Here is a 13617-nt window from a genome sequence, read left to right on the forward strand (position 1 = left end):
TCCAAGTCAACGTTCCTGGCCGGTGTCAAAGTGATCAGGAATCTCAAACACTAAGAGAAGGAATCCTGACTTTCTGAGTACTTCTTGCATTTTCTGTTCTCACTTACAGGTAATGTCTCAGGAGAGCGCACTCACACTGAAAAAGAGTGCTAGAAAATAGCAAAAGAAAGAATTCACAGATTATGGGTTGACACCAAAACAACATGTATCGTCAACATGGGAAAAAACTCAAGGTGCTTCCCTGGCTAGTGATTCATGGAAAGAGATACTGGGATTCACAGGACCCCGTGATACAAAGAAGTGTCATGGTTCCGAGTGCTGGTTCTCGATTCTGCCCCTTATCGCCATTGATGGTGCATTGTTGTGCAGCACACGGTTTCCATGCACTACTATTTGCCTAATGACACACACCTGAGTTCCATCAGGAGACTAGTATAAGAACCCTGGTTTCACAAACACTGGTTGCCAGATTATTGGTCTATCTCTGGGTATACTTTGTCTCCTGGCTGCTTAGAGCTGGTAACTCTAGAGCAGTCCTGGTTTTGTGGTTTCTTGTAGAAAACCCTGTTTCTGTGTTGGGACTCTGTCTCAGAGTCCCGAGGCAAGATTCCTTCTGTTTGGTACTGAGGAAGCATCCTGACTCCAGTCTTGTTCTGGTGTTCTGCATTTGGGTTCTCTGTGATCTTGCTCTTTGTGTGACATTGTGACAAGAAGGAGCTATAGGTACCTGATGGTCAGTGTGAACTGGTGGGCTGAAGGGCCTGTTCCTGTGCTGTAGGACTCTACACTGAAACAGACAGCCAGTGTTCAAGGAGTTAAGTTTTCTGGAGTCTGAGTTGGGATTAGAGAAGTGAAGTTTAGGTTAGTGTGGAGTGGGTTGATCTGGAAATGACAATGCCTTGGAAAGGCTCCAAGCAAGCTGAGGTGGGGTGTGATAGTTGGGAATTACTGGGGGGGGGGGGGGGTAGAGATTTCTAAGTTGCTGTCCATTGGTAAAACTGACACTGCTGACTTGGGGCAACTCTCACCATCACTGTGTGCAGTTCTGGTTGCTGCATGGTGGGAAGGATGTGGAGGCTTTGGAGAGGGTGCAGAAGAGATCCACAAGGATGTTGCCTGGATTAGAGTATTAGCTATAAGGAGAGGTTGGACAAAAATGGGTTGTTTTCTCTGGAGTGTTGGAACCTTTAAAGTTCAGTTTATAAAGTTTACTTATACAGCAGGGTAACAGGCGTTCAATAGTCCCTCCTCTCTCCCAAGGTTCCATATATTCATCCTGACAAACTGGCATGTATCAGCCTCCACATTCCCTTTCAAATTTCTTTTTGTGAAATCCACAAGTGCTGTTAATGTGTGAAGAATGACTTTTGTCTGGGACCCTTGACCACCACATGGGTAGCGTGTGAAAATTAAAGTGAATTTTGTTGATCTGTACACGTTACACTGAAAGATTATTCATAGGTCTCCACAGTGCAGACCATATAAGTAAACAATAGTTCATTTTTATAAACAATACAGTTGTCATGGAGTTCATAAGTCAGAATTGGCATCTACTGTATCCTGACATAAATGTAATTGAAGTGATGAGGTAACTTGTTTTGTGGAAGTATGGTTTCCACTGTCAGGAGGTTTAGTGACCGGTAGACAGTCTTAACGCTGAAAATTCAGGGGAGATGCAGAATTTTTTTTCCATGCAGTGAGTTGTTCTGACCTGGAATGCAATGCTTGCAAGGTGGGAGGAACCAGATTCCCACAATTTCTCACAAGGGAATTGGGATATATACCTGAAAAGCAGAGACTGTCAGGAGTAAGAGGGGAGAAGCCAGGAAAGTGGGACTAACTGGCTAGCTCTTCAGTGATAAGGCTGAATGGTTTCCTTTATGTTCCATCATCCTATACACTTGCTGTGGTAAGATATGTCAAATTGGAATACTGAAAAAACAAGTCTTTCTGACAGCTAGTTATCTGGGGAAAGGTTTTGTAAACAAAGATGAACATTTCATTCCAGCACTAACAGAAGGATTAAAGTCTGTCATCACCCAGCAAGAATCTGATCATCTTTCCTCAAAGCAAGATTCCACCCATCTGTAGTCCAGCTACAACAGTCCATTGAATCTACAGGCCACTCAGGCTGTTTATGTCTTCATCTTGTCCCATCAGCTGTCCTTTATTGCTTCCCCACCGCGCCCCCACCCCCATCTGCCTTCCCTTAAAGTCATTTGTTCCCTTGCTCTGAACCAATACATTACAGTTCCTCATTCTGACCATTATGTCATTCACAGCACAGCCAATCTTACAAAAAGCCCAGACATGGAAATGCTTCTTCATAACAATTGTCTAGTAGTTATTTTGAATTTGCATTTCCTTTGCTAGGCCTTAAAATAGATCTCTCTTTGCCACTTCAGATCGCTTCCTGTTATTGTGGCTGCCTTCATTTTGAATAAGAATTAATGGTCTTGAAATGTTTAGAAAATGTTATCAAATTTGGTGCAATCAAGCTTAATCATGTCACTCTGTTTTACCATTAAATCAGACACATTCATTTATACATTTCCATCAAACTATAATTAAATATATCAGGAACATAAAAATTGCATTCTTTCCTTCATAAAATGCTGCCAGCAAATTGTTTTGGTTACATAATAGTATTTTAGCCTAAACACATCCAAATTTTCTGTAATATTGCATTAAGGTCAATGCTAAAGGTTATTTTTGAGAACTGACTTGTACTAATACAGTATCATGCTGGTAAATTCAAGCTCATTCTAGTGCTAACGTTTATGATTTATCCAGTGATTTGAACTGTGATGTAAAAAGGATGGCAAGGTTAATGGGAGTTTAGTTTTAAAGGAAAATTGAACGTAAGGACATGATTTAAGTGGTGGCTTTGAAATAAGGGGACTGAGCTGAATCTTTGCAATACCCTGGGATCCTCTGCATAACTAACACCAGGCTTGTTTCAGTGACATCTCCTGTGTTAATCTCCACAAGATTTTCAGGGTGAGTTCTGAACAGTCATTAGGCAACATTCCTCCACTTTGACCCCCACCTCTCCTTTTAATTTGCTTTCATTCACTTGATGATGGAACGTCAAGACTGGTGGAGTTAAAAACCACCTCTCTTATTTGAACATGAAAATAAGGAGCAGGAGTAGGCCATTTGGTTCTTCAAGCCTGCTCTGCTTTGCATGGCTGACCTTGCAGTGCCATTTTCCTGCAAGAACCCCATAACTTTTCTCTTAAAATCCAGAAATCTATCAATCTCTTTTTTTGAATGAACTAAACCCTTGAGTCTCCACAGACCTCTGGGGTAGAGAAGTGCCAGAATTCAACACCCATTGAATGAAGAAATCTCTTCTCATTTTAATCCTAAATGGCCAATCTCTTATTCTCAAACTGTGCTCCTGAGTCTAGACTCCTCAGTCCTCCCTGTATCCAGCCTGTTGAGCCCCGTGAGTTTCAATGAGATCTCCTTTCATTCTTCTCGGCCTAGTCTACTCATTCTCTTCTGATATGGTGAACTTGCCAAATGTGGAACTGGACCAGTGAATCTTTGCTGTGCGCCCTCTTTGGCAAGGATATTCTTTCTTAGGCAAGAAGTCCAAAACTGTACATAATATTCTGTTTTTCCCTCTCACCGAGGAGCTATATAATTGCAGTAAGACATTGTTAGTGAAAACCAAAAAACTGCATCTGTTGGAAATTTGAAATAAAACTAGAAAATGCTGGAAATACTCAACAGGTTAGACAAAAGAACCAGGACCAAAGTTTTAGCTTGAAGGCCGTTTGTCATAACTTCCCTGCTCCTGTACTCAAACACTCTTGTAATAAAGGCCAACATACCATTTGCTGTCTCAATCATTTGCTACGTCTGCCTATTGGCTTTTAGTGGTGCATTTGAACATCAACACTATCCAATCTTTCACCATTTAAAAAATGCTCTGGTTTCCTGCTTTGAGCACTGAAATGAAAGACATCACAGTTTTCCATGTTATATTCCATCTGCACTCTCTCAGCTTTTCCCATATACCCTTGAAGCCTCTCCACATCTTCCTCCCTGCGCACAATTCCACCAAGTTTCATTTCGTCCACAAACCTGGAAATATTTTGGGGCCCTTCAGGCAAGTCGTTGACATAGATGGTGAACAACAGGGGCCCTACACTGATCCCTGCGGTACCCTACCGGTCATAGCCTGACAACCTGAGAAAGATCCATTTACTCCCACTCTGCTTTCTGTCCGATAAGCGATTCTCAATCCATGCCAGCGTATTGGCTTCAGTTCCATGTGCTGTAACCATGCTGACCAATTTCATGTGCAGGACCTTATGGAAAGCCTTCCAAAAATCCAAATCCAGCACATCCACAGGTTACCCCTCATTTATTCTACTTGTCACATCTTCAAAGAACTGCAGCAGATCAGTCAAACGTGATTTTCCCTGCTGACTGTTCATTATTACACCCTTCATTATAGATTCCAGCATTTTCCCTACAATTGCAATTAGGCTGACAGGTCGGTAGGTGCCTGCCTTCTCTGTCCTTTTCTCAATTACTGGGGTCACATTTGCTACCTTCCAATCCGAAGGAACAAATCCAGACTCTGTAGAATTTTGTGAGATGATCTCGATCCACCTCTTTCAAACCTCCAGGACACAGATCATTGAGTCTTTGGGACTTATCATCTTTCAAGCTCACTAATGTCTCCAGTATTCTTTTTTGACTAATCCACCTTCCCATACAACTCATCAGTCAAAGATATGACCATCAGTCAATTGAACTTCAAAACTATTCAATTCAGTCTAAAAAAAACTATTTAAAGATTATAAAAAACAATGAAAACACGTCAATAAAAGAGAGACAATAAAAGCATTAAATTACCTTAAGCATTTACCTCCTTTACTCTACAGGGTCAGTGGTCCCAAACGAATAGGGGAGCCATTCCTGTGTCAGTCCTCCCTGGTGTGAAGACGAATACCTCTTGCAAAATCGCCCAGACTCTCTCTCCAGTGAGTCACTGCTCTACCAGGGTGTACAGTGGTGAGTCTGGCCACAGAGGGGGCCTTCAGATGTACCAACCTCCTGTTTTGGAACTGGCAGTCAACTGACAGACAGAACTCAGTCAAGCCAACTCTTAACTATTCTTAAACTATTTCATGAAAAGGTCAGCTACTCAAAAAGAGTAATATTAAATATATATTTCCCCGCAAAAATAAATTAACAAGATGTTGAAAATGTATAAAGTCATCAAGAGTTTGATGTGAAAGAAACTGACTTCAATGTTCAAGCATCCAAACCCATGAAGAAGATGAGACCTATTACTCCAAGCCTCCAATATAGTTACAGCAGGGACTGCTGAACTAAGCTCTACCATCCTTCACACCCACCTATCTAGCAAATCAATAATCTTCAATCTACTCAATATAGAATAGAGAACAGCAGAGCACAGAAACAGGCCCTTTGGCCCACCATGTCTGCATTGATCATGATGCCAATCTAAACTAATCCCATCTACTTGTATGTGATCTGTATCCTTCTGTTCCCTGTCCGTTTATGTTGTACGGATAATGCTTAAATTACAATTTAAACACTATTTGAACACTAACTTGCACTTCCTGTGAAAATGCAATCATTTAAAGAGAGCACGTGCTAACAGTTAGCCATCTGGTTTTAGGCTTCCACTTCCTTTTACTTGTTTTCACCTTGCTTTGCCTAAAATACCTCCTGGCTCTCTGCTCCATGACGTTTTGTTCCAAACACATTGATCCCTTTCTAATAATGCTGTTAAATTGGCTCAATGTCTGTTTTGCTTTTTTTTCCACATTCTTCAATTTTCATTCACTTTTATTTGTTTTACAACCTCCATTTTAACTTATCTTTTTAATTAATAACGTTTTCCCCCTCTTTTTTGTCCAGGTGGATGCAACTGGTTTCACCTTGTCTATATTGGTTGTTTGCATTGAGTGACATTATAATTTCCTCCATAGATGGAGGAGATTGGGCAATTCTCCCATCAATCACACTTGGAGGCGGTACTGAAATAAGAAGCCAGGATTTTATGTACAGAACGTGTGTTATGTAACCATCCACAACCCACTTGCTGGAGAAATTATTCCGCTTTAATTCAGAGTCTTGCAGTTTCAGCTACAAGTTTTGTTTGCAGTAGATTAAGTGATTCTACTTAGAACATAAAACATAAAACATAAAACAGTACAGCACAGAAATAGGCCCTTCCTCCCATTATGTCTGTGCTGACTATGATGCCAGCTTAAAATGCACATCTGTCTGCACATGGTCTACATCCCTCATTTCCTTGCCTGTTCAAGTCTATGTCTAAATGCCTCTTAAACGTTGCTATTGTATCGGCTTCTGCCACCTCCACTTGCAGCATGTTCCAGGCACCTACCACTCTCTGTGTAAAAAAAACTTGCCATGTAAATCTCCTTTAAACTTTCCCCCTCTCACCTTAAAGCGATGCCCCCCTACTATTCTCCTAGAAATACCCTCCATTTCCATCCGGGGGAAAAGACTCTCTCTACCCTATCTGTGCCTTCAATAATTGTATATACTTCTATTGGGTCGCCCCTCAGCCTCTGACACTCCGGAGAAAACAATCCGAGTTTGTCCAACCTCTCTTTACAGCTAATACTCTCTAATCCAGGCAACATCCTGGTGAACCTCTTCTGCACCCGATCCAAAGCCTCCACACCTTTCCTGTAATGCGGCGACCGGAACTGCATGCAACACTCCAAATGTGGCCTTTCTACAGCTGCAACATGACTTCCCGACTTCTATTCTCAACACCCCGACCGATGCAGGTAACTATGGCGTATGCCTTCTTTACCACCTTATCTATTTGTGTTGCCACTTTCAGGGACCTATGGACTCAATAAGTAGATTTTGCAGATTGCTTGTTGTTGCACACTCTTTAAATAGACCATGATTGCTGAGTAAACACACTTGATTTGCAGTAAATTAGACTGCTGTGAGCCCTGAAGCTAGTTCCCTTAATCTCCAACTCACTACTAACATAGTGGTGTCAGTCCATGACCTCCACTTGTCAGCTTTATGTACAGTCTAAATTTTAGTACACTTTTTACCACAACTTCTGTGTCCTTCTTCTTCAGTAGTCCCTCAGGATTGAGGATGACTTGCTTTCACTCTAGTTCTGAGGTAGTTGATGAGGCCCAATGTGGGAACTACAGACTCTACCACTGATGGGGCAGGAGGTGGGCAGATAGTTTGTGAGGTGGTCCGCTCCTTTGCCACTTACATGGGGCCCCTGTGTGCTCCTGATGCATGGACTTGAGGTTCTCAGTACCATCCTGAAGGCTCTATCTCTGCCTTGAACAGTCATGGGCCGGAGATTTCCAGGAGTCAGTCTGGATGAGGTGTCGTGAGGGGCACAGAAGGGGTGAATGCACTCAAGTCTTTTTCCCAGGGTTGGCGAATCAAGAACTGCAGGGCATAGGTTTAAGGTGAGAGGGAAAAGATTTAATAGGACCTTGTGGGGCAACTTTTTTACACAAAGGGTGGTATGTGGAGTCAGCTGCCAGAGGCAGGTACAATAGCTATTTTTAAAAGACACTTGGACAGGTACATGGATAGAAAAGGTTTAGAAGGTTATGGGCCAAATGCAGGCAAATGAGACTAGCTTGGATGGGACATCTTGGTTGGCATGGACCAGTTGGGCCAAAGGGCCTGTATGTATGACTCTATGGATATTAAATTTCCTCAAGGAGGCTTTGAGCACATCTGTCCACCTGGTAATCTCCTCCCATGATAGCGCTCTGAATTGGACACCTTTGGTACAAGTCACATATCACCTGCAACTCAAAGGATACCACGGAACTGAGTTCCTGATCGTCCACCTACACCGTGCTGAGCCATCTGGTAGAAAACATCCAGGTCATAACATTGCTAATGGCCATAAAGTACCTGCATTCTCTGCAGAGTTAGCAAACCGGAGTTAACCAGACTCTTAACCAGAGTTAAAAAACAAAGCAAACTTCTTTTTCTCTCTTTCACAATTCTGACGAAGGGACTTTGACCTGAAATGTTAATCTCTCTCTCTCTCTCTCTCTCCGCAGATGCTGTCTGACCTGCTGAGGTTTTTCAGCACTTTCTGTTTTTGTTTTAGATTTTGAGCATCTGCAGTCTTATTGCTTTTTATGCAGGTTAAAGCTCTTAGCAGGGGGTCCTGACCTTTCCCCCTCGTTCTATGACTGTGCCAGTTACTGTACATGTTCCTTTTGTACTTGCATTCCTTCTTTCATCTCATTGATGGACGTCTACTGCAGGGAAAGCCACAGGAAACAGACTTGTGGTGCACGGTGCATGACACAGGGTACATGGACCTGTGGTGTAGGTCAGCAATGATCTATTCAATGGCAAAGCAGGACAGAGGGGCTGAACGATCTTCAGCTGTTCCTACGTCGTTGTCCCAACGTGGCCTTCTGCGTAGTTAATGGGGACAGGATGTGATTTTGGACAACTTGAGTTGTGATTTGTTCAATTTATTTCTAAGCTTCTTAACTCTGAGACAAAATATCTAGTGCAATCAGAACTCAGATGGAGCAGAATAACTTTTTTTTTACTCACCTCTCCACTTGACTTGCATAACTATTGTCATAGGTATCGTAGCTTTGGTCATCATAGTCGCCTCCATAGCCATCATCGTATCCCTGGAGAGATAACAATACACAAACTCATCCAACTATTGTCATCAATACGGTAGATAGATGCTTGTTTGATTCTCCCTTTGTGTACAGAAAGATCATTGGCTGAATTCTAAACACAGCAGGAATTAACACCAGTCCTTTATAAGCATTAACAATGAACAGGGTGATGATATGGTGGCAGAACACTGGCTGTGGTGTATGCTTTGGTGAGGGTGTTGCTGCCCTGGTGTGTTGCTGCCACAACAATATTCAATTTGCGATTATGAGGGCAGGCACAGCAGTGTAGCGGTTAGCATAACGTTATTACAGCGCCAGCGACTCGGGTTCAATTCCAGCCGCTGTAAGGAGTTTGTACGTTCTCCCTGTGTGTCTGCGTGGGTTTCCTCCGGGTGCTCCGGTTCCCTCCCACATTCCAAAGACGTACGGGTTAGGAAGTTGTGGGCATGCTATGTTGGTGCCAGAAGCGTGGCAACACTTGCGGGCTGCCCCCAGAACACGCCACACAAAAGATGCATTTCACTGTGTGTTTTGATGTACATGTGACTAACAAATATATCTTACCAATTTATGCATGGTCAATTTATGAATTTTCATTATAATGACACTGATTCTTTGGGGTAGATGTCTTTGACTTACAAATCTATTTTTTGCCATAGCAAATAGCACACAATTCTCCACCCGCTGGAAAATGCCGTGTCAAAAAAATACCATAAGGCGTTTTTTTCCCAGCCTTCTCCATTTATGAATGAAGCATTTTCCAGGAACATGATCTCTTCCGTAAATTGAGCAATCACTGCATGTACTTCGTAATTTTAAATGCAAGGAAGAAACACCCAGACAAAAAAGAATTTACACACTGCCTTTCATGAACTCAGGATGTCATACACTACTTCATCAACAGTGAAGTATCTTTGAAGACTAGATACTGTTGTGATGTAGGAGGTGTAGTGATTGGTACCCTGAGTGATCCCACAAACAGCAGTGTGATGTTCATTCAATAATCTGGTTACTTTGTGTTGGCCAAGAACTAAATATTGGTCAAGACATTAGAGGTTTCCTTGATCTTCTTCAGGACAGTGCTCTGAAGTCACCTACAGCCTCTGAGAGTGCAAACCAGAACTGGATTTAACATCTCATCTGAGAAGTGGCAGCTCCGACACTCCCTCAGCTCGATCTTGGAACTTCTGGCTGCAGAGTGAGACTGAACCTCCACAAGAAACAGAAAAAAGTGATTCGCATTCACTCTTCAGGAAATCTTCTTTCTTCTTCTCCCCCTCCCTCTGCACTCACCACCTCCCCCCCACCCCCCAACCACCCATTACGCTTCAGATTGTGGATAACATTTTTGGTGAGAAAATCGTCTCTAGTCCAGATCTCTAAACATGTTACATAGTAGCTTGAGCTGATTAAACTCTTCCTCCAAAATTCATTTCATTTTTGTCGATGGTACTCAATAATTAACGTAGCTAAACAGGCTATGTCGGCACTTCTATATAGCGTAATAAAAACATAAGATGCTGCAGATACTCACCAGGTCAGGTAGCATCTGTGGAGAAAGAAACAGAATTAATGTTACAGGTCAATGACTTTTCATCATTTCTGACCTAAAATATTAACTCTGTTTCTGTCTCCACAGAAGCTGTCTGATGCATTTCCCAGTGCCTTTCTTATGAACCCCTTTTGATTACATGGAACAAGATATTCACTTCACCAAGCTGCTGAAATAAGTGCTCTATTCCGAGCTCTGTCATAGAACATAGAACACTACAGCACAGTACAGGCCCTTCAGCCCACTATGTTGTGCCGACATTTATCCTGCTCTAATATCTATCTAACCCTTCTCTCCCACATAGCTCGCCTATTTTTCTATCATTCTTGTGTCTATCTAAGAGTCTCTTAAATGTCCCTGATGTATCTGCCCCCACAACCTCTGCTGGCAGTGCGTTCCACGCATCCACCACACTCTGTGTAATAAACGTACCTCTGACATCCCCCTTATACCTTCCTCCAATCACCTTAAAATTATGTCCCCTCATGTTAGTCATTGTCGCTCTGGGAAAAAGTCTCTGTCCACTCGCGAGAAGAGGCTACTGGATGGAGAGAGGGGTAAAGGTACACAAGGATTCCTGAAGAAATTCAACATCCCCACTTACTCCTGGGAATGTCTGCCCATGTGAAGAAGAAGCTTTTGGGATTGTATTGAGAACATCAAGGTCATGCATCAGGAGCACGGTGGTGGAAGGAGTGCACCCTCACCAACCTGTCCCAACATCCATCTCCTGCCCCATCCATGGAGTGATCACACCCATGTTACGTTCAATGATACAGTCACACACACAACATAGGTAAATAAACCAGTATTTTAAAACCCCTGGACAAAAGGCTGAAATATAACAAGACTACTCTTGTGACAACAAGTGAGACTTGTGTAACATTGATTATCAGAACGGTAAACTCTGAATTGACTGCAGCAATTCAGACCAACTGACAAGTCTAAATCAAAACAGAAGAGCTCACCTTCCAATACTTATTAAACTCGCATGATCTTAAATCAAAATTGATGTTCCTTCTATTTTTTTAAGGTTAATCATATTTGGTGGGTAGTATTGAATTAAATGTGAAAGGATATAGATTTATGATTCATTTTCCATTAGCAGAAATTCCATCAAACTACATTATGCTGATGTGTGCACATTTTGGAACTGAACATTTTCAATTTTATACTTTAATTTTTGCTCCAAGTTCCAAAGCATTGCAGAGTGAATGTTGTTCTGTTCTGGTGGAACAGAGGATGGTCAAATATTATGATCCAATCGATGTCACTGAATATTGTCACTGGGACTACTTTGTAAGTGGGGACGAGACCTTAGGAGACTTGAACCTTCAATAACTGCTAGATAATTGGGTGTACAGTACCTCCTGCAATTTCAGACCTTGTTCTCAAACCTACAAAGACTATGTTTTAGTAATAAAATTGCAGGATAGCATCTACACTACAGAAATGCAATAAGGACAATCTTTTGCATGCTGGTATTAATGCTCCACAAGAGTTCCTTTATCCAATCAGCAAAAATTTTACATCCATTTTTCCTGCACTATTTTTATCCAGCTGCCCCTTAAATTGTCTTTTGAGTTTCAACAAGCTGACTTTGGAGTAAGGTCACTACACCAATTCAAGAGACTTCCTGAAACGTTTGGTTTCTGCAATGGTTCTTGATGAACAAATGGTCATTCCATGGTATGCTGGTAACACCCTGTTCCACTTAACCACCACTTGCTCATACCCCCCCCCCCCCCCCCCCAACCCCACTGGCTCTAAGCTGTCCAACTACACACCCTACATGTTCCATAGAATACTGGTCAGACCACACTTGGAGTATTGTGTTCAGTTCTGATCGACTCATTATAGGAAGGATGTGGAAGCTTTAGAGAGGGTGCAGAGGAGATTTACCAGGATGCTGCCTGGATTGGAGAGCATGTCTTATGACGATAGGTTGAGTGAGCTAGGGCTTTTCTCTTTGGAGAGGAGGAGGATGAGAGGGGACTTGATAGAGGTGTACAAGATGATAAGAGGCATAGATTGAGTGGACAGTCAGAGACCTTTTCCCAGGGTGACAATGGCTAACACGAGGGGACATAATTTTAAGGTGATTGGAGGAAGATATAAGGTGGATGTCAGGGGTAGGCTTTTTACATAGCAAGTGGTGGGTGCATGGAATGCACTGACTGCAGAGGTTGTGGGGGCAGATACATTAGGGACATTTAAGAGACTCTTAGATAGACACGGGGGGGCTATGTGGTAGGGAAGGGTTACATAGATCTTAGAGCAGGATAAAATGTCAGCACAACATTGTGGGCCGAAGGGCCTGCACTGTGCTGTAATGTTCTATGTACAACTAGATGGGCAGGAAGCTCATCCTGCTTAGTAATGGGGCACCCTGAGCCATTGCCTTGGGTCTCTGTCACAAACCTGGCTCTCTTTCCTTGGGGAAGTATACCAGACTGCATGCAAACTTGGTGTCATTCTGATCCCTGATAGTGTGTTTTTTAAAATTCATTTTCAGGATCTGGGTATTGCTGGCAAGGCCAGCCACTACTGCCCATCCATAACTGCCCTGAGACAATGGTGGTGAGCTGCCTTCTTGGACCCTTGTAGCCTTTCTGATGAAGGTGCTCCCACAATCATGGCTAGGTATGGCAACTGCTCTGCCCAGGACTGCAAGAAACTGCTGAGAGTTGTGGAAACAGCCCAGTGCATCACAGAAACCAGCCTCCCCTCCTTGGACTCTGTCTATACCTCTCTCTGTCTTGGTGTAGCAGCCAGCATAATCAAAGACCCCACCCACCCGGGTCATTCTCTCTTCTCTCCTCTTCCATCAGGTAGAAGATACAGGAGCCTGAGGGCACGTACCACCAGACTTAAGGACAGCTTCTACCCCACTGTGATAAGACTATTGAACAGTTCCCTTATATGATGAGATGAAGTCTGTCCTCACAATCTACCTTGTTGTGACCTTGCACCTTATTGCACTGCACTTTCTCCGTAGCTGTGACATTTTACTCTGTACTGTTATTGTTTTTATCTGTACTACTTCAATGCACTCTGTACTAACTCAACTTAACTGCACTGTGTAACGAATTGACCTGTACGATCGGTATGCAAGACAAGTTTTTCACTGTACCTTGGTACAAGTGACAATAATAAACCAATACCAATACCAATGGTATTGGGAATGGAGTTTCAGGGTTTAGACCCAGTGATGTTGAAGGACCAGTTCAATGTTATATGATGAAGTCTTATATGTTGAAGTCAGGATGGTGTGCGACTTGGAGGGAATCTGACAGTGGTGTGGTCCCCACGCACCTGCCGCCCCTCTCCTTCCTGGTGGTGGAGGCTGCTGGTTTGGGAGGTGCTGTTGGTGTAGCCTGCGCAAGTAACTAC

At 42.8% G+C, this 13617-nt stretch overlaps 1 protein-coding gene across 2 annotated transcripts in view; it reads right to left on the minus strand.

Annotated features, from left to right (window-relative positions):
- The window catches only part of khdrbs2 (KH domain containing, RNA binding, signal transduction associated 2), a 400663-nt gene that overhangs the window by 35910 nt on the left and 351136 nt on the right, over positions 1-13617 (minus strand). For both annotated transcript variants that reach the window (XM_052024890.1, XM_052024889.1), the window contains exon 7: positions 8596-8678. In XM_052024890.1, coding sequence (XP_051880850.1) covers positions 8596-8678 — 83 coding nt within the window. The remainder of the gene's footprint in view (positions 1-8595; positions 8679-13617) is intronic.

The sequence above is a fragment of the Pristis pectinata genome, chromosome 10 (genome assembly GCF_009764475.1).
Source record: "Pristis pectinata isolate sPriPec2 chromosome 10, sPriPec2.1.pri, whole genome shotgun sequence".
Classification (NCBI taxonomy): domain Eukaryota; kingdom Metazoa; phylum Chordata; class Chondrichthyes; order Rhinopristiformes; family Pristidae; genus Pristis; species Pristis pectinata.